The 19,236-nt window shown below is 41.7% G+C and overlaps 2 protein-coding genes across 3 annotated transcripts; both read left to right on the top strand.

Annotated features, from left to right (window-relative positions):
• The first annotated feature begins 227 nt into the window (after positions 1-227).
• On the top strand, positions 228-4,011 carry asb14b (ankyrin repeat and SOCS box containing 14b). Of its 2 annotated transcripts, XM_072449749.1 has the most exons (10): positions 229-317; positions 589-747; positions 1,062-1,114; positions 1,189-1,320; positions 1,490-1,648; positions 2,126-2,371; positions 2,500-2,668; positions 2,950-3,484; positions 3,567-3,720; positions 3,792-4,011. In XM_072449749.1, exons 2-10 carry the CDS (start codon positions 620-622, stop codon positions 3,965-3,967), a joined length of 1,752 nt encoding a protein of 583 aa, XP_072305850.1. In that variant the 5' UTR covers positions 229-317; positions 589-619; the 3' UTR covers positions 3,968-4,011. The 2 variants fall into 2 exon arrangements, with proteins under 2 accessions (XP_072305851.1, XP_072305850.1); XM_072449750.1 differs by lacking the exon at positions 1,490-1,648 and having other exon boundaries at positions 228-317.
• Positions 4,012-4,696: 685 nt separating this feature from the next.
• Positions 4,697-18,875, top strand: LOC140363274 (protein TASOR-like). Its single transcript, XM_072449747.1, has 22 exons — positions 4,697-5,040; positions 6,498-6,643; positions 6,732-6,824; positions 6,903-6,975; positions 7,130-7,221; positions 7,302-7,436; positions 7,523-7,647; positions 7,724-7,755; positions 7,836-7,938; positions 8,015-8,118; positions 8,717-8,826; positions 8,967-9,039; positions 9,140-9,214; positions 9,771-10,607; positions 11,611-11,882; positions 11,983-12,085; positions 12,192-13,102; positions 14,643-14,765; positions 15,795-15,954; positions 16,033-16,141; positions 16,759-17,072; positions 17,341-18,875. The coding sequence occupies exons 1-22, from the start codon at positions 4,737-4,739 to the stop codon at positions 18,483-18,485; spliced, it is 5,439 nt and encodes a 1,812-aa protein (XP_072305848.1). The 5' UTR covers positions 4,697-4,736; the 3' UTR covers positions 18,486-18,875.
• Positions 18,876-19,236: the final 361 nt, after the last annotated feature.

Below are 19,236 nucleotides of genomic sequence, written 5' to 3'. Positions count from 1 at the left end.
AAAACTTATTTTCTTTTTCCCCTTTTTTCTTACTGAATATAAGTTATTGCAAATAGAAATAAATACAACGTTTGCATATGTCTAAAACATTACTGTTTGTGGTTACTCTGTTTACGTTATCTCAACATCTAAGTGAAATGATGCCACTGTAAGGCAAACCCTCAGTCCATAGTGGGTCAGAGTGTGGTGTTGACTATGATGGCCCCATGATCTCATATTTTTAGCCGACCTAATATAGCAACAGTATGTGGGTAACTGAGAGCCTGCAGACGTTACGGTTGTGAAAACTACCAGTTGGGTGCAGCCATTGAATTAAGGTAAATATGTTTTCTGACTTTTCTGCCTCCATGTTGGCCTTCTTCTATGTTGGTCACAGTTAAATAGCATATTTTACTTGTATGTTTTTGTCTTATGGCTGCATGTAAACAAGGATGGAATTTGCTGAGCTAAGTGTAGACATCAGATTTCTAAAAATGCCTTGACTGTGTTATTTGCAGTTGTGCAGTTGTTAGTATGCAAGCGGTGTGTCCTTTTCTGTGCCTCCAGGCTTTACGGTCTCGTTTACCTTTTGTCTCCCTCTGTTCACAGCTCCTGGAGCCTGTGCTGGACATAAACACAGATGAACACTGAAACAAAAGATGATTTTTACCAATCAGATGACAACTTTGACGATGACGATGAGGCAACCCAATACATAATAGAACAAAGCCTGATTCAATACAGGAAACTTAAAGGGCTTAATCCAAGGTGAAAGTCTCCTTTTCTTAACCGACATACTGTATATTATTCTGTGAATTTGCAACTGCTTTGTGAATTCAGTGATCTGCTTTGCATTAAGTTGAATACAATCAACTGCAAGGGTATTTTGTAAAAAAAAAAAAAAAAAGTCTTACAAACCAAAGAAAAGGAAATTAAATATTCATCTAATCACTTTTTTCAGATTTACAGTTAAATAAATAAATAAAAAATACTCAAAAAGAAGGAAAATATGTTGTGTTGCAATGATAAGGCAATGGATGTTTTTAAAAAATAACTTGTTTCTATCCACCTCTGATCAACAGCGATCTGAAAGTGAGTGAAGATCCACATGAGATTTATAAAGCAATCAAGGAGGGTGAGCTGAGGTCATGGCCTTACTGAGACCAACACAAAAGGCAACTAAACGAATCATGTGTTTGAGACCTCTAGGTGATGAGGATGCTTTGATAGAACTGACCATACAACCTGAGACGCTCTGTAAAGTGGATGAGCGTGGATGGATTCCAATGCACGAAGCAGCAATTCAGGACAACAAACGCATCCTTGAGATTATCTTTTCAGGTAATTGTGTTACTTGTTTTTAATTGTTCTTATGTTGTTTTATACAGTAGGTACAGTAGTTGGTGGGCTACAAATTTCTATGGACATTAATACTTATTATCGCAATAAAGTAATAAGCTAGAGGGCAATCATAGTTCTTATATCATGGATGTTTATCCCTGTGTGTTAGCATCGCCTCCTGGTGCCGCACAGTGTCGAACCCTGCAGGGTGAGACGCCACTGTTTTTGGCAATTGTCCATGGGCTCCGAGAGAATGCTACATTCCTCCTACAGAATGGCAGTAACCCAGACACCCAGAATGATGAGCAGGACTCTCCATTAGTCGCTGGTATGTTTTGTATAGGGCTCCACAATAAATACTCAATGTCAATCTTTGTGTATATCATGAGGCTTGTCATCACAGCAGTCATTTTCTTCCTCTTTTTACCATCAAAAACAGAGAACACCACAAGGGCTGTAGATAAGAATTCCTATTTCCAAATGGAAGGCAACCTAACAGAAAATATATAAATGTTGAACCATATAATTCATTGTGAAGAATTGGATCAACAGTTATATTATAGTTACAATAGTTGATTTGTTTCTATCAAGACAAGATGTTAAACTTTGCAGCTTTCTGTTTGCCGAGTTAGTACATACATATTAACCATAAATGTTGCGTTTCATCTAAAAGCATTAATGTTATGACGTGATGTGTGCGTAACCTATTTTCAGTTTGAATTAATACAACACACATGTATTTCTTTAATATTGTGAATGCAAGGTGTTTAGTTCATTCAACTTAATTTTGTTCTAATTTTCCCAGCTCTTTTGAATGACCAGTATGACCTAGCCACTCTGCTGCTGCGTTACAATGCCAACGTTGATCAGACTGGGCTCTTGGACCGAACAGCGCTTCATGAGTCTGCATTTCTAGGCCTGGAGAACTTTGTTTATCTGCTCCTGGAGTCCGGGGCTAATCCAAATGCACGTGACATCAAACAGAAAACTCCTCTTGCCCTGGCTGCTCAAAACGGGCATCTTAATGTGATAGAAGTCCTACTACAGAAAGGTATGGAAAACTCAACCTCATATCTCAAGATAAAACAAACGCACTTTGTATTTTAAGTACATGATTTGTTTGGTTACATCGGGATAAATATGACCACACTCACACCAGTTACACATTTGTTTTTTTAGGAGCTAATGTAAAATGTGAATCGGAGTCAGGCACCATTTTGTTTGATGCTGCTGCCTCAGGAAACCCTGACATTATGTCGTTGTTGTTGGACCATGGAGCAGATCCTAACCTACCTCTCTACAGCGGACACCTGCCCATTCATCGTGTGGCCTACCATGGGCACGTCCTGTACGTAGTTAGTTAAATGTTTCAAAATACAGAGGTTTTGAGTTTACATAATAACCCATGTTTTTTTCAGTTTGAAACCTGGTTTTGTCTTAATTTAATCTTGGTTTATTGTTTTACGACCTGGTACAGACTGAAAGAAACTGAAATTGTCTATTTATTTTCTATTGCATGGCTAAACGTTTATTGTGCCTTATTTAGTGTTCCTATATTACTTCCTCAGCGCATGGCCAATGTCCAATATAGCACTTGATGAGTAAGAGTTTAGTGCATTTCTTTGACAGAGCTCTGGAAAAGCTGATCCCAGTGACGGACCTGTATGCAGTAAAGGACAGTGGCATGAGTCCTCTCCACTCTGCAGCTGCTGGAGGCCATGCTCACTGTGTAGACCTGCTGCTCAAAGCTGGCTATGATCCAAACTTCATGCTCCACCCACGAGTCCGCCGCAACTATGACGATGAAAGGAGGTCTGCGCTCTTCTTTGCCGTGTCCAACAGTGACCTCCAGTGCAGTCGTCTGTTGCTGGAGGCCGGAGCGATGGTAAACCAGGATACGGTCAATTGCCTACAGGTGGCTCTCCGACAGGGCAACTATGAACTGATCAACATTTTGTTAAAGTTTGGGGCTAATGTTAACTACTACTCAAGGGTAAACACAACACACTTCCCCTCAGCTCTTCAGTACGCTTTAAAAGATGAGGTTATGTTGAGGGTGATTCTGAACCATGGTTATGATGTTAAACGCTGCTTTGACTGTCCCTATGGTGACGGGTCCCATGATTACGCACCATGGGCCTCTGCTGTTATAAAAGACATGGTGGTGAGTATCACAACAAAATGTAAATGAGTAAAAGTCATCTGTTTTAGGTATTAACCTTTATTACATCAAATTGTCTTTACAGTTCTGTGAAGTAATAACTGTATCCTGGTTAAGGCACCTGTCTGGTCAGGTTGTGCGCATTATGCTTGACTACACGGACAATGTGTCTTTTTGCACCAAGCTCAAAGAGACCTTACAAGAGCAAAAGCAATGGCCAGAGATTTGTGACATTACAAGTAATTTCACCATTCAATTTCACAGCCCATGTCAGAAATGTTGCCTTTGACATGTTTTTTTTTCCTCCTAGGAAACGTGAGATGTCTGAAACATCTGTGCCGCTTAAATATACGACAACATCTTTGTCAACTTCGCTTGAGGGCTCCATATTTTATAAATTTCCTTCCACTCCCTCCAAGGCTGAAAGACTACCTGCGTTACAAGGAGTATGATGTCTACAACAGGGGAATAATGGGAGCCTCATAAATATATGCACGTTGGACTATACAATAAATACGTTTTGTCAGAAAGAGTATTATTATTGTGTTTCTCATTAATTCCCCACTTAAAAACCCACTTTTACCAACCAAATGTCTTATGTGGTCCAGTTGTTCTTTATTTATTAGATTTTTATTTTTTAGCATTTTGTTTGTCATACTGATTTAATTTATTTGATTGAATCTAATACTCCAATTTTCCCTGTATTTGTTATTATTCTGACAGATTTTATTAGGCCCAGTACCATTTTGTTTTTAAATTCAAATGTGTAATTTTATTTGGCTTTTAATGCTAAATGTTTGTTTTATATTGCTATCATGAGCAGCACTTTGGAAACGACCTTGTCTAACAACAAGTTAGATTCAATAAATAATATGTGTATAGCCCAAACTTTTTTTCTGTTTTGCCAAAATGTACTTAAAAATGAGAATATATCATATTGGTCGTGACATTAGTGCTTTGATTGCTTCTGTTTTTACGTACATTCTTGCCCGCCCGCCCATGTTGCACTGAAAAGACGCTCGGGACACCACGGGAGTAAAAATGGCATTATTGATGTAGTACCCGTGCTGTCCGTGTGGGGGCGCGGATTCTCCCACATGTAAACAGTGACGGCAGCGTTTTGCGGCGGTGGAGAAGAACGCGCACGTCATTTTCACAATGGCGGAGGCAGGGTGAGGAGGAGAGTGTGTGCGAAGCGGCGCCCCGACTGTGAGACTGTATACTGTCCCGTTTGTGCGTGCATGCTGCCCCCAAAATGGCCCTGAACCCAAAAGCACCGGGCAACAGAGACACGGACTGCACCGCGACGGACGGACCCGGTGCGGACCGCGGCGGAACGCAGATGAATTCTACCGCCACCTCGGCCACGGCCAACCAAAATGGCGATCAGCCTGGATGTGGGGACCGTGTAATGCCCGAACATGAAGCTCCAGAACGAAGGAAGAGCGCTCACACGGACTCCCGGAGCTTCAGCGGGTCTCCTTTACCGGGCCAGAGACCGAACGACGAGCTGCCACGGAAAAATTTCCAAATCCCGAGGAAGATACGAGAGCGGAAAGGTGGCCTCCTCGAGCTATTTTGCACAGTGGCTATCGTTGGCTTTCATAATTCTACAGCATGTTGCTAGCCTGTGTTAGCTAGCAAGCGTTTCTGATAATGCACTATTAACTGTTTTTGTTGACACGAGCCTGGATTATTCCGTGGCATCGGTGTGTTAGCACTGCATTAGCTTGTTACAGTTAATGCTGTGAAGCGTGGGCTGGTGCAAAGTTGGTGGTGATGGCCAGGTTGTGGTCTCAGGAGTTACTTCATCATGACAACAGTTAAAGAGAAGACTGCTTGAAGGATGCATTTTGAATACACGTGTGCTCAAACGTGCTTAAAGTGCATGGGAGCACATCACACACACTGAGGATCGTATGGTTGTCTGTCTCACGTGTGCTACAATTGAAAACCTGCGCTTGTCACTTTGACCCCATTGAAGGACACGAGCTAATCCATGCACCATAACAAGTTTGCACCAGGCGACCACTTATGCATCAACCAAATGTAACGACTTATCCTGAAGCTCTTATGTCTGCTGCATTGTGTTCTGCATTAGACCCATCAGCCGTTATTATAAATAGCCCATAGCTGAGAGTCAAGGAAGCTATGGAAGCCCCAGTTGACAATAAACGTTTGTAAAATGATAACTTACTCTCAAGATAGTCATGGGCCAAGCATGGGACAGTATTCAATTGTTGTCATGTTTATCATTGCCAAAGTAATTGCGATAAACATTATGACATCACAATCATTTAAACAAAAATTGCTGACAGATTACAAATGTTATGGATATGTATTCAAATGACTATACAAATGCGTTCAAAATACATGAACACAATACAAACTTATAATATTGTGAATAAACAACTATATCTGATTAATACTTTGTTATAAGTGAGAATAACAATAATCCTGAAGAAAACGTCATGTATAAATAGCTTCTTTTTTTCCTCAATTTGGTGGTATAGAGGTGATAATCATACAAAATGTACCACTGTTATTTTGATTATTGTCGTTTTTTATTGTAAGTCACAATATTGTCCTTGTCTTGGCTGGATGGTTGTTGTCCTACTCAAATTAGTGGCTCATTTATTAAGGCAAATGTATTCAGATGGTTGTGTGCCCTAGCGTCACCTTTTTGCATGCTTTGGATTGTCTTGATCTACCACATGTAAATACCAGTGTGTTTGTGTCTGCACTGTAGAAAGTAGCACTTCATACTCCTTTGTGAGGGGATTTTCTTGGTGGTATATGCGTCCCTATTTCTTTGAGGTAGTTTGTAAAAATATCTGAATTGATGAGTAAACTAATATTGGTCCCAACTCTTGTTCCAAACGTTCCTTTTAGTTTCCTTGTGCCATATTCTATTTATGCTTACTTTTATCTGTCACTGCTAAGAGCAATGTGCAATGCAGAATTAATTAACAATATATACAATTCATGATAACTATGAATGCCTCTTTGTGTCCAGGCCTGTACCAGTTTCTACCTCCAGACAGTAGAGAGTTTGACGACCTCGTGAAGACCATTTCCTCCTTTTACCTGGACTCTGCATCACGGGGAACCTTCACGTACTGCAAGGCCCGGCTCATCCACAACGAGCTGCTGGAGAAAGAGGTAGGCTCATATCACATTCAAGCCTGGGGAAAGTCTCCTGCCGGAGGGGAAAGAGAAATGTATTCACCAAAATATTTCTGTATTCTAGTTTGTTGAGAAGAGAAGAGAAATGAAGCAAGAGGGTCGAAATGAACCCGAACTGGTGGAGTCCTACTGCTTTCTGTTTCCTGAAAAATCTAAAGTTAGTTTGCCATTAACATTTAAAAGAACAGCTTTTTTCTTTTCACATTTTCAACCATTTGTTATTTATCCCCTCTAGCTACAGTGGATCTGTGAAAAGGGTTTGTCTGTTGGTCACTCAAGGATTACTACTCTTGGCAATCCTTCATCCGGTAAGTTGTTTTTTGTTGAATAAAGATGGTGTGTTGAATGTGGTTGGCATTTTCATTTTTGTTTCTCTTTTTGAACTTGTGTGTATGTAAAAATCCCGTATAGTTGATGTGGTTTAATCATTTTTTGATTGGCTCATTTTTTGTGTCTTTTCAGGTGTTTACCTTTCTAAGTATTCAGATTTATTACAAATTAATCCGTTTGAGGCCGGATCATTTGGGGATATGATAGTTTTCAAAGTCATGAGGGTAAGTTGTGTATAATATATTATTCTATTTAGATGTGCCTGGATTTAAAAGAAAATAGTCTGACACTCTATATTTTTCAGGGTCGAATAAAGCACATTCACGAGAATATGCCTAAAAACGCCATTGAACCAACTCCTAAGTTCGACTGTCATCTGTCCAAACGTGCCAATAGAGTTACGTCGCTGCTGTCATACAGAGCCTTTGAGCACACACAGGTAAAGAATGCCCCTGAGCTATTTTGATAATAAACCACTGTGACGCTTTGGCCCTTTTAAATATTTATTTTATGTTCATTTTACAGCAATATTTTTTTGAGTTTGCTTTCGAGGAAATTAAAGCAAGACCCCGGCATGTGTGCCCCTACGCTGTGGTTTCCTTTTTGTACAAAGGCAAAGAGGGAGCAACGACTCCTATGTCTGCACACAGGTACAGAATGGAGAAGGAATTAGAGTGTTATTTCTTCATCATATTTGCATGACACTATGCTATGGATGTTTTACAGGTTTAACACCATTTTACCAGAAGGAAGTAGAGGTACTAAACATTTTAATTGATATGTAGTGAATGCTATATTACATTGCTATTCACATATTTCTATTTCATTTATAATTTAGGGAAGAGCTGCTACACTGTTTGGAGTGGGCCACTAGTAATCAAGGGGGAAGAATTGTTCCCTGTTTGTTTACGGTCCTCACGGCCTTACCTTCCCTTTAAACTGTGCGTAGATCTTTCTGGAAAATCATTTTATGAAGTTTGTCTTACATTGACACTGATTGACACCTCTTTTTTGTAGATCTGAAAAGCTAGAACTGAATCAGGGCATGCAGCTGGAGCAGGTTAAGAGGAAGATTCCTTCAATACTGTTTTCTTCAGAGACCTACCTTGCATCACGGGAAGGTCAGTCTAGACCACACAGTCACTCCTACACACAGCTCTGCTCAGAGATGTCACTGAGTACATTTACCGCTACATAGCCAGGAAAAAACACAACGAGAGCAATCGGACAAGCCAAGATTTAGATCAGATTTTTGGTGTGTGTTTACAAAAAATCTGAAATCTGATCATAAACAACACCAGGTGACGTGTCAATTAATCAAGGGATTTTTAGAGTCACTTGTATTAGAAGTACAATGAATTTGAAATACTTCTTTCATTCATTTTCACTAAAAGGTATTTTTTTTCATGTCAAACCTGATCAACTATGAACAATCAGAACTCACACAAATACTCACATGACATTTTAATAGTCTGATAACTCCAGAAATTGGATAATAATCAGATTTTTAGTGTGCACATGAACATAACCACTTTTAACAGCTGGCTGTAGTTAAAAGTTTTTGCCGTTTCTTTTTTTCTTATGCAATTTTTCTCTTACTAAATTTCATGTTACAATTTTATACTATTAATTGGTACGTGATTTGTGAACGTGAGAATATCTTGACCTGTATCAAGGTCCTACTGTGCTGTTCCTGAAAATGTAACTGACTTTTTACAGTGATGAGGTGTGGGCTGTGGTGCAGCTTGTTTGACATCGTTGAAGGAAAAGGCAAACCCGGCAGAGGCAACCTGGCAGCTCTGGTCAACAAACTGGAGAGGGACAGACTGGTGAGTTTCCTTCATCCAGTAAATCCCCAGTTTATTATAATATAAGCAGATATGTTTATTTTAACGGCACATACAGTAGATTTACGCACATGTCGCCTCTTTGGGTTGAATCTGACAGCTGTGGCTTTCTTCTTCTTCAGGTGCTAGTGAAGTCGTTGTTTGATCGGGGTTTTCTCTTCCTCCTGTCCTCTGCTCAGATGCACGATTCCAAAGGTGCCGTTACACCGTCTCTGTTCTGTGCTCCGACATCACCCTTGTGCTGTTTTCTGCCTCTAGTAAAACGCAAGGCTTAACATCTTTGTTTGTTTTGTAGAGCGCTGGGGGAAGGTTGAGAGAAACCTGCAAGCATTATTCATCTTTCAGGAACCAAGAATAGTTGCTAAATATTGTAAGTGTGATTTGTGATTTCCACATAAAAGGTTCACTCATGTTTGTGCTGAGTGTATTACAAACTGCTGTTGTGTCCTTGGGCAAAACACTCATCATTATAACTTCTTTATTACCAGTGGTGGAACAAGCACTCGTTTGTCACTTTATTTAAAAGAACAGATGCAGGAGCAAACAAATACTCAAGAAAATGTATAAAGTAAAACTACTACTACTACTACTACTACTACTACTACTACTACTACTACTACTACTACTACTACTACTTTTTAAGTGTAAAGTAGTTCACACAGATTTTACTGTGAGCGTTAGATGGACTATCTTGATAAAGAATTGTGCTTATTTTTGATCAACAAAAGCTACTGAAATGTACTTTGCTTTTCAGTCCAACTAAAAAATATAGAGTAGAAAGGTAATGATAGTTGCTCTCAAATGTAGTAAGTAAAAACAATCCACTGTAAAATGTAAATTTCATTGCTCACCACAATAACTTTTGATGTGTTTATGTTTGGGCATTTAACAGCTATTAACGCTCCCACTTTTTGTTTTGAATTTAGCGACCCGGATGTCCGAGCCCGAGCCACTGTCCATGGAGCCTCATTCGGCGATTCTGTCCCCCGCCGAGCCCCTCATCCCAGGCATCCACTACTCTATGTTCAAACTTCGGCCCAACCCAGGCAAGGACATGAGCTCCGGTGTTGAGCGTCAGTCCACGGACTATCTGACGCGCATGGAGTCGGCAACTGTGCGCCCCTTCATTCTGCCAGACTATAAAAGCAACGTGGACGACCGGTTGAACCCTCTGCTAACACCGACCAGGTCCAAGTACAACATGGACGCAGCGCTACGAACATACGTCCACAACTCTAATAATTACATGTTACCTCTAACCAAAGCCAAGGATATTATAGAGAGGATACGTAACCCGGTGCCTGTTGTTGAGGCCGCACCGGTGCCCGACTACAGTCCCGTGTCTGACTGGGGCGGGTCCGATCGGGGTTCGGATCGCGTCGAGAAACCCCCTGTCAAAGTGCAGCCGGAAAGAGCGCCACCGGACAAGCGGCCTGACAAAAAGAAGCCGGGGGTTGCGCATTCGAACGGCGCACAGGTTCAGCCGAAGATGCAAGCTGAGCCGTCTCCAGGTCCAAAACCGCCCATGACCCAGACCGAGTATGATGAGGAGAAAATGAGGAAGTTACTCAAGCTCATTCAGCTTCATAAGAAAACTCGCGTAAAGGAGCCAGGGGAGGAGGATGACGATGATGATGAGGAAGAGGAGGAGGATGTGAGTTGTGACGTTAATAGTTTAAAGAGAAAACATGAAGGAGATGAGCCAGGAGCAACAAACAAACACCAACGCAAAGATTCACTGAGCAACGGAGAGCCCAGCCAAGGTGAGGCAAAGTCCACGGGCAAATGGTTAACTGTGTGGACCAGTGAGACTTAAAACATTGCAATAAGAAAGCCCTTAAAGATCTTCACTTGGATGCACACTAGGTATGCCACGATAATAGATTTTAGTCTTAAGATTATTGTGAGACAAAACATCACGGTTTAATGTTAATTCACAATGACTGATCTCAAACAACAGTGAAATCTTTCAAAATCAGAATCACAAAAGTTTTATTGCCATCGTCAGTGAACAAAATTCACAGGCTAGGAACTTGATTTGGTGATTCAGTGCAACATACAACAATGAACAATAATGAAGCAAAATGTATCAAATCAAATAAGGCATGCATTAAAGAAAGCATTTAACATTATAAGATTTAACATTATAAGATAAAAAATATACTTGGTATGTACACAATTTTACAGTTAAATTTATAAGAGTAGTGCAGAAGTGAACAGTATCGTGAGTGGTTGTTTATTAAATTACCGTATAGTTCAAATTGCCGGTGTTCGAATAGTCGTTGTCCAGGGTGAGAAGGGTCGGCTGTGATCCAACCTGTTCGTACCAGAGTCCTGGAGACGTACAGGTCCTGCAAAGAAGTTCTGACATCCCTAATGCACAGTGAACATCAGATTATTACCTGGTTTTGGAGATCTAAGAGAAGCAAAATGTCAGCCAAATCTCATGCGAGTAATCTAATTTCCTTCTAACCATGTCCTTCTGATCAGATTTTGCAGTTTGGATGTCATTCAAATAATCTTAAGGTCCAGAAATCTCATGCTTGTAAACATGGCCTGTGACCAAAAATAAAAACACTTACTGATCTGAACAAAACATGGACATTTTGTTAAATGTATATGCATTCATTTTCCAGTTTTAGTGCAAAACAATTTCCGTTTGTCTTCTCAACCTTCAAATTTCACAAACGAACGGACTTAATGTATCTTCAGTCCATTCCAAGCTCCAACCCAATGATGTGTTCTCTATTTTATCGTGTCTGTTAGGATCGCAGGAAGTCGCGCCGGCGGACAATCTGTACTCCGTAATGGAGCGTATCGGTTATGACTCTGAGCTCAAAACGCACACCAAGCAGGGGTCGGCCATCACAGAGACCCAAGGCCTGCTCAAGATTCTGCTGGCCACACTCAACAAAGCCGTCGCTCAGGGTTCAAAACCAAAGCCGGATGATGCAGGATCTGAAAGGACCGACTCCGTCACCCCCAATAATGACCAAAGGAAGCCAAACGAACTGGCAGCACAGACAAATTACGTGGAGGTAGATGCTTTATTATTATTAATTATCATTACTTATTATTGTCAAATGGTTTTAGCCACAGTTGCTTTAACCAGCGTGCGGGACCATGTTCTTTGTTTAGGAGGACATGGATTGCAGCCCTGGAAGTCCCTTCAGTGCAGGGTCGCCATTGGAGAAAGCTCACACGTCCAACGACCTCCACTGGGCAGCGTCCAATTCTGAAGGTACTTTATTTGAGCGAAGCACCACCTATTCTCTGTTCATGTTCGCTCGACATATTCTTAATTTGGTTCAAATCTTTTCACGTGTCCTTTTTTGCTTCCTTCGCAGACAAAGAGCAGCTGTCCTCAAAGCTACCGGAGAAATTGAAGTCCGAGTTAAAAGCGGATATCAAACCTGAGCTTAAGCCCGAATTTAAGCCCGACATAAAGCAAGAAGTGAAGACTGAGGTGGAGCCGGAGAATAGTTACCCGAAGGCAAAGGTGCCCCCAGTGACGTTAGTGAAAAAGACCCCCGCTCCACCGCCAGTATTAGCTGTAGTGGAGGAACTCCCCGCGGCGAGGCCTTCCATCAGCCTGGACACTATTCTAAACCAGGAAGTGTATAGCATGACGTCGGACATCAAAAGCCTTATGCAAAGTCACCACATTTCCTATACCTCAAAGCTTCCGCCGCGGTTACCCAGGAGACACTGCTGGCAGCCCAACAGTAGCTTCTCAGAGTTTGTCGTTCCCTACACCGGCGCCGTATCTGTCGAGAGCCATGTCAAAATACTGAGCGAGAGGATAAGCAAGCTAATCCCTGCTCCCTCAGAGGATTCTCCTTCAGTTCCCCCCGTCTCTACATCTGATCTCACTGTCCCCTCCGCGACAACAAACCAGTCGTCAGCTGCAGCAGAGCCCTCTTCCAGTACAACATCCACCGCCACTGCTGCCAAACTAGCCCCAGTCAATGATAAGCCATCCACTAAGGTCAAATCTGAAGGCCATAAAGGGGAGCGGGTGATGATGTACTCTCCTACTCATGCTACTCCCGACTCTCCGAGCGCCTGCCTTGATAACCAGGACGCTTCCTCAGGCCGTGGCCCGGGGCTTCTGGCCGGGAGCCTCATCGGACAGCTCAAACCCGAAGTGTTCAGCAGTCTGGTGGAGATCTTTAAAGATGTCACCAAGAATACTGTCAAGTTTTTCATCTACTCCGGAGACGAGACTGAGGAAAGCACTATCTGCAAAGAGATCAAGGTAGGGTGAATGAGTTGTGTGGGATTGCATATCGGCGCTGATCCAGTAAAATATTTTGGGTTGAGTACCGTACGTTTTGGGCAATATAGCTCTCCTGAATAAAAGCAGCGCACACAAAATTTACAAAGAAAATAGAACTAGTACACATACGGGCCCCTACTTGTCGATAAACCGCTGGTGCCTACGTTGTAACATGAGATCTTTACACATAAATAAAGGTGGTAGTGAACCGGGGTTCTCGCGGTGCACCTGCACTCAGAGAATATGAGTTGGATTATAATAAAACGCACTGCAGTTTGAGGTTTAACTAGCAGAAAACACATCTGAGCTGTCCTACGGTCCCCTCTATCCTTTATTACTCTGTATGAGCTGATTTGTCCTTGTCTTCACATTTGGTCCTGAGCTTGTGCTTGGCGAGTATTACATTGTAACATGATATATTTACACAGAAATATGGTCTATGACAGTGATGCACATGTTGTCTTTTGACTTGTGTGTCAGGTCTGACCAAGAGTCTCATTTCTCTGCAGCAGGTTCTAAACTGCAGACCGGCGTATATCGCATGTCCGCGCTCCGTGTTTGTCTTTGTGTTCTGCCATGTATAGATTCACTTCCTCATTAGACTAATTTCTCTGTCAATATGAGTTTGATTGTAATAAAAATACACAGCATTTTGAAGCTTAAAGTCCCCTGACATCTTGTACTGTGTGTCAAACGCTTGTGCTTCCAGCTTGATAGCTCTCCGGTGGAATTTAGCCAGTCAAATCTATAAATTAGATGCACCGTTGTATTGACTGCAGGGTTCAAAGCGTGGGAAAAAAGTAGCTGTAAAAAAGTACAATAACAGATGTGTAAGAAATATATATTCAAACAAAGAGATGGTTTAATAGAATAAAATACTATGTTTTATTGATAATTACCATTAAAAATGATAGAGGAAAGTCTTCGAGACTTTAATACTTCTGAGATCTAAAACTTTTAATATTTTATAAATATTGTGACCCGTGTATCAATGTGTATTGAATAGTCTTGAAACTGTATCGTTGCATTTCTGTAACTGACCCTTATTGACCCACAGAACATCTCAAACACTTGTTTGTTTCAGCCTGTTCTTATGTCACTTAGCTATATATCAAATTTGGATCACTTTAGTTATGTTATTTTTGCTGAGAGGCTATTTTCAGTCTATATTCAAGAACTAAAGCTCTTTCTGTGCCTCCCTAATTAGAATTAAATATTTTGAAAAAAGTTATTCAATTTCTACTAAAATAATTAAGTAGGCATTCCACAACATAAGATTTTTTGATAGAATATATTTTTTCTCTCCAGTTTTCATAAAACACTAAATAAATAATTTTAACTTGATTCCGTTCCCAGTTTTTAACCAAATAGTTTGACTTCACAAATGGTACAAAGTTGACTGTTGTTCAAGGCAATGATTAAAATACAGTGTTTCTGTCACTGGTGCGTGGCTCTGTCTGTGCTGGAGTAACTGGTGTGTCCGGCCCTAACAAGCACGTCTCTTCTGTCTGTCACAAAGGAGTACTTGATCAGTCTGGGCAACAGTGAGAGCAGCCCTCAGACGTTCCTGGAGAACAGTGGCAGTTTAGATAAGCTCCTGATCATCATTCAGAATGAACACATCGCTGCCCACGTGCATAAGGTAAGATCACACGCTTTGAATTTTAGATTACCACTGGGAGCCTCAAAATCATTTAAAAGCAGTAACATAAACCCTTAAAATGTATGATTTATGATTGTCTGAGTGTGACTGAGTGAATACATAGCAAGACCAATGCATTACTAATATACATTTTAAGGCATGTTTATTTGTAGGGCACAATTTGTACACAAAGGGATTCAGATTGCTTTTAGTCCCATGCACAGCTAAACAGAACTGGTTTTAGTTTGAATTTGGAGTAGAGGCCGGACTCTCATCTTGAGGAAGACATTAAACTGAAAAGTCCCCACGTTCAGTCATTGGCTAAATAAGCATCATGGTTATTACAGATTGACTTGGTAAATATTTGCTGCACAGTTTAGTTTATAGCTGCAACAATTAATCAACTAATCGTGACTAGTCGATATTCATAAAAATATTTAGATTGTATTTTAGTATTGGTATTAAGTCAAAAAATTATAAAATATTTCAGATTTTCATTAATACAGTATTTGTTTGTGAGTATTTGTAAATATTCAAAGCCTTTGTGACAAACTTTTATTTGGTTGATTCATTTAAAACTTGAATATATAATCATATTATTTGATGAGTTGACTAATCAAAATAATGATCACAGACTAGTCGACTATATAGAGTAATCGTTAGTTGCCCGGCCTAAAGTTTAGTTGTAATGAGAGCAGGAACTAAAGTATTTTTTTTACTCGTCACATTTACCTGACGGTGTTTGCTCATTGTAGTCAGGGCCTTGCGGATTGGCCGTGCTCCAACTAAACGAACTGATGTCCAAAAGAGCTGGAGATGAGTCATCATCAAAATTCTGTTTGTGAACAGAAATATGAACAATTTTTGGCAAATCATTCATTCATTAATTCAACTGCCTGTGCCACCTGTGAATAACAATTACTCAAGAGATTTGTTCTTTGAATCAACAATCTTAAAAAAAAAAACAGATTGTTCAACCTGCAAATCCCCGTTCAAGCTCAAATAAAATATTTGTCCTTATTTTTGCAGATCCCAGCATTAGTGTCCTTAAAGAAGCTGCCTTTGGTGAGTTTTGCTGGAGTCGATTCTCTGGACGACGTCAAAAACCACACGTACAATGAGCTCTTTGTGTCCGGCGGCTTCATGGTGTCCGATGAGTTTGTCCTCAACCCCGACTCCATCACCCAGGGTAACATTTTACATTCTCCACGGAAAGTTTTGGCTGCAGCTGTCAGCGGATTAACTAATGACTCATTTTTCTGTCCAGATCGTTTGCAGGGGATACTTAAATTCTTAGAGGAGCAGAGCACCCCGGAGCACCCCTGGCAGTGGAAGGTGCATTGCAAGTCACAGAAGAAACTGAAGGAACTGGGCAGGTTAGTTATTGAGGCAAATAGAAAAAGCTTCAGTTGTAGTCATCTGGACTCAGTTTGAAAAAGTAGACGTTTCGACTCTCATCCAAGAGTCATTGTCAATAACAGAATTTAGGTCGAGAACTCCGATATTAATACTGTTCTGTGGTAAGACCCGCCCATTGGGAGGAGCCTTCCTGAAGTAGAAAGAGTTGTTGGTTTCAACAGAAACTCCCCCCTTGTATTTCTGTTGAAACCAACAACTCTTTCTACTTCAGGAAGGCTCCTCCCAATGGGCGGGTCTTACCACAGAACAGTATTAATATCGGAGTTCTCGACCTAAATTCTGTTATTGACAACGACTCTTGGATGAGAGTCGAAACGTCTACTTTTTCTAACTGAGTCCAGATGACTACAACTGAAGCTTTTTCTACTATGGAACACGCCTGGACGAATGAGGGATTACACCGACTTATTGAGGCAAAGTGAAGAATGCGTGTTAGAAAGAGACAATCTCTCTCACAAAAACGTGCAATGTCTGGAATAATTAGTAGTAATGAAGTCTTGTCTATACCGTAATTGGATAAGGCAATATGGAGACTACTATGTTTTATTAATATTCTTTTTTTTTTCTCTCCCAGACTCAATGCGAACGCGATGGGCCTGTTGAATCTCCTGAACATGTATCAGAAGAAGCACTTGGTGGAGTTCTTGCCTTATCACGAGTGCGACACGGTGTCACGGCAGGCGCCCGATCTCGACTGTCTCATAAAACTACAGGCCCAGCACACACAGCAACGCCACCTCATTTTCCTCACGGAGCGTCCGTTTGAGATGTTTCTCCAGTACTCCAGGAATGGGATAGTCATCGCGAGCATTGATGACGTCATGAACAGTTTCCACAGTCTGATTGGTTCCATCAATCATAATGAGCTTCCCACGCCTCCCTCGACTGGTGAGTTCTGATGACAGAGCAGTGCATAAAACAATTCAATGAAATATAACAATGAAATTCATGCTTTGGCTCAGTTGTCATTAAGTTTAATGTAAGCATCAATGTCACAAATATGGTGAACATTTGAATAGACTGTAGACATTTTTTTTTGGCCTGGTTGCTTTGTTTGACTGCTCCAGATGTAGACACTTCATTATGTTCTTGTTCCATACAAACCATTTCATATGTTTTTGGCTGATATTTGTAAATGGTTCTTTCTCTCTTACAGTAGTGAACGATGAGTGTGTGGAGGAAGACATGTCCATCGACTCCGAGGACGATGGTGAAGCACCTGGGATCTCAGAAGAACAAAACCAAGAGGGAGATATGCTTGTGCAGCCCCCACTTCCCGACAAAGAGGCGTTTCGCCCTCCTCTCCCAGATCAACTGGCCAACCCTTGCAAACCTCCCTCTCTGTCCGACTACAGCGCCCTCAAAAGTGTCATCTCCCAGTTCAAAGCGGTAAACCAGCTTGGACCAGCAGACTTTGACAGTTTGTCCCCTGGAGGATTCCCCGTCAACCCTCATCAGAGCTTCCTTTGCCCTTCTGCGCCCTGGTCATCCTACACTGGCACCTCCAGCTACAACGCCTCCCCGGCATACCCCGCCTCTCCCTCCAGCAGCACACAGGAGGCTGACTACCGGCCCCTGGTCTCAACCACGGGCGCAGCGCCCAATACTCCTGCACCTGTCCCTGCCGAAACTCTTGCCAATCTGGCATCGTTACCCCTTGAAGTTAAACCGCCACCTCCGCCTCATCTCATGATGTTGGGCCACACGTACAGGTCCGACAGCACAGGGGCAGAAACTGCAGAGGGTTCTCCCCTCACGGCTCCACGGCCCTTTTCAGAATGTGTGAACACAGCTCAAGCAGCTTACACGGCAGGCATCACTTCTAATGTCCCTGTGACGTTGGACAGAACACTGGGGCCTGGAGAGGGCATGTGGGGGGCGCCTCTCTGTGTGGACACCAGTACTGAACTGATGGGAGGCAGCAATCTCAGTTGTCAAGGGGACAGGACTCCATTGAACTCTGACACTCCTGGTCCAGCTGTGGGTGTTCCTGCAGCGGACACCAGGGGGAGTTCTATACACAGGCCTAGAATGCCGCCGCCTCCTTTACACTCAGGGGCTGGCTACAGTGGGTTTGTGCCCACACGTGGACCCATGGACCATGGGCCTATACGAGGTGCTATGAACCCAGGGGCAGTGGGGGGTTTCCGGGGGAGGGGTCCTGCTCCTGGGGGACATTGGCCCCGGCCCATGCGAGGCGGTGGAGGACCAGGCTCTTACTGGGGCTTTCAGGGAGGACGAGGCAGAGGACAGAATTACTACTCGGACTACTCATACTCTCACAACTATGCTCCTGAATAGACAATCAGCTCAAGTGAAGGGGCGTTTTGGTGATTCTCCAGAGACTTAAATGAATGTATATATTTCCTTGTCAAAAACCCTAAAGTAGGTTCATCATTTTCTACATTAATAACAATTGATACAGGCAGTGCCGAGTGTCCTACTGTCACATAACTGTACGTACACTCTGCGTGATCTTTGACCCTGTCAGACCACTATATTTATATTTGCCAACAAATGTTTATGGCCTTCGGATCACTTTTCTGTTTGTCTCATGTATCAAAACGGTTTGTGAACTAAGGGGAAAGGCTGATATTTTTTTAAGAGAAAAAAATGTTGCTGTTGGTTTTCCTTTTTTTATTTGAGAGTTGGTTGTCCTAAATTCTATAAAATAAAACATTTCAAATATTGTTTGAGTGTGAAAGATTTGATAATGAATGAAACCATTAAAACATAACTGTTGACGTTTGTCTACTGTGCCTTCACTGCAGATTACGATTACTTAGGATGTCATTTACTGCAGCGTGACATGCATTCCCACTGTGAGCAGGGTCTCTTCTTCACAGATCTGACCTGTAACTTCACCTGGTAACAACTGCTTCGTAAAGACAGATGAATGCCATCTGTGGAACATCATCCCCTAGGGAGACAAACAGCTGGCAAACCTGAAATGTCAATAATGCTACTTTCATTACTGTTAAAATAGAAAACCTATTTTAAGTCTTGTTGAAATCTAGTCTATAACGTGAAAACATGTCCATGAATAAATAGT

Source organism: Eucyclogobius newberryi, unplaced genomic scaffold (assembly GCF_026437365.1).
Source record: "Eucyclogobius newberryi isolate DKJ021-1_F unplaced genomic scaffold, fEucNew1.0.hap1 SCAF_17, whole genome shotgun sequence".
NCBI classification, from domain to species: domain Eukaryota; kingdom Metazoa; phylum Chordata; class Actinopteri; order Gobiiformes; family Gobiidae; genus Eucyclogobius; species Eucyclogobius newberryi.
Note: the sequence above shows the minus strand (reverse complement) of the source record. Positions and strands in the feature narration are given on the sequence as shown.